This window comes from Pundamilia nyererei, unplaced genomic scaffold (assembly GCF_000239375.1).
Source record: "Pundamilia nyererei isolate P.nyererei 1_Seehausen unplaced genomic scaffold, PunNye1.0 scaffold00394, whole genome shotgun sequence".
Lineage (NCBI taxonomy): Eukaryota > Metazoa > Chordata > Actinopteri > Cichliformes > Cichlidae > Pundamilia > Pundamilia nyererei.
In genome coordinates this window covers 141,823-143,272 of record NW_005187795.1, presented here as the reverse complement: position 1 = coordinate 143,272, position 1,450 = coordinate 141,823, and the positions used below count along the sequence as shown (strand labels likewise).

Below are 1,450 nucleotides of genomic sequence, written 5' to 3'. Positions count from 1 at the left end.
ACAGTGGGTCAGCGACCCCTTTAGAAAAACTCTCACAGGGCTTAAAACCTTGGACTCTGCACTAGTTGCTCTGAAAACTGAAGAAGCTTCTCGGACCAAACGTCTTCAAGAAACTTAAAGAAGTCCCGACGCTTTTCTTCCCAAGCTCCTTAGACTGCTTTGTGATTGGTTATCGTAAGAAAACAGCTCAGACATTTAGGACTCACTCAGCCTTTATTATCTCATCCACATGTTCACAGCTGCACAGCTCTGTGGTTTCATCTCACTGGACCACAGTAATGCAGTCGCCATGACGATTTCTGAGTGACATCATCAAAAGTAAAAGTTAAGTTTGTGTCAAACATAAAGAGAAGGAAAAAAAGTTTAACATCGGGTTCAGACAACATCACAGACACACTGCTGACCAATCACAGCTCACCATTTTTTGGATGTCATCAGGAAGGAGGGGCAGGGAAAGAAATCCAAATTTCAAATAAATGTTGAGATTTAATCTGTGTTTGTGGATATAAAATGAGGAGAGAATCTTACTGACTGATGACTGATTAATTGATTGATCAATCAGCTGCAGGTCTCCTGCAGTGTGAACCCAGTGTTACTGGGTTAGGTGGGATTAATGGTGCACACTGCAGGTGCGGCTGTGGGCCTCAGTTATTGCAGATGGCGACCTTGAGGATGGGCTGGTAGGTGTCGGACATGGTGGCCCTGACAGTGATGTAGGCCCCCCTGTAGGTCAGACTCGGCCCCTTGGCTTTGCCCCTGACAAACTTTTGCTCCGACTTGTTGTACATCTCGTCGTAAAGGTGCTGGTCGCAGGCTTTGTCCATGTCGAAGACTCCCATCGCGTACCAGTTGGAGTAGAAGTTGAAGTCGTACGGCACCGAGAACATCACTGCGACCCTGCCGTTGAACTGCAGGGTGGACACGTGCTGGAGGTCGTAGGTGAAGACGGTCACAGAGCCACACGCCGTGTGAGGCTTCTTGATGAAGAGGGCGTTGCCGTTCTCGTAGGGGCTGAGCGTGGGAGGCAGGGGCGAGCTGCAGGAGCCGCTCACAATGTGCATGCTGGAGAAACAGGAAGACATCACTGCCGTTACACACACCTCACACCTGCAACACACCTGAACAACCGGCAGAGACCTGCACCCACAAGCACCGTCACGCTCAGAGACCATCCATCAGTGGCCAACTTAACCTTATCAGGGTTGCGGAGGGGCGGGAGCCTATCTGAGCTATCATAGGGCAAGAGGTGGGGCACACCTGGACAGGTCGCCAGTCTGCCACAGCTCTAACACACTCACATTCACACCTGTGGATGATTTAGAGTTACCAGTTCACCTAACCCCACTGACTGCAGGTGTCTGGACTGTGGGAGGGAGCCAGAGTACCTGGAGAGAACCCACACAGACCCGGGTACAGAAAGACTCTGGTCCGATGGTGGAGTCGAACCGAG

General features: G+C 50.8%; 1 protein-coding gene across 1 annotated transcript; it reads right to left on the bottom strand.

Annotated features, from left to right (window-relative positions):
* Nucleotides 1-364: 364 nt before the first annotated feature.
* On the bottom strand, nt 365-1,097 carry LOC106456535 (hemolytic toxin Avt-1-like). Its single transcript, XM_013915897.1, has one exon. It carries the CDS (start codon nt 1,080-1,082, stop codon nt 645-647), a length of 438 nt encoding a protein of 145 aa, XP_013771351.1. The 5' UTR covers nt 1,083-1,097; the 3' UTR covers nt 365-644.
* Between the last annotated feature and the right edge of the window lie 353 nt (nt 1,098-1,450).

Excerpts from the sequence above, each read along its gene's own strand:
- LOC106456535 (XM_013915897.1), bottom strand. The coding sequence starts at position 1,082 with ATGTCTTCCTGTTTCTCCAGCATGCACATTGTGAGCGGCTCCTGCAGC.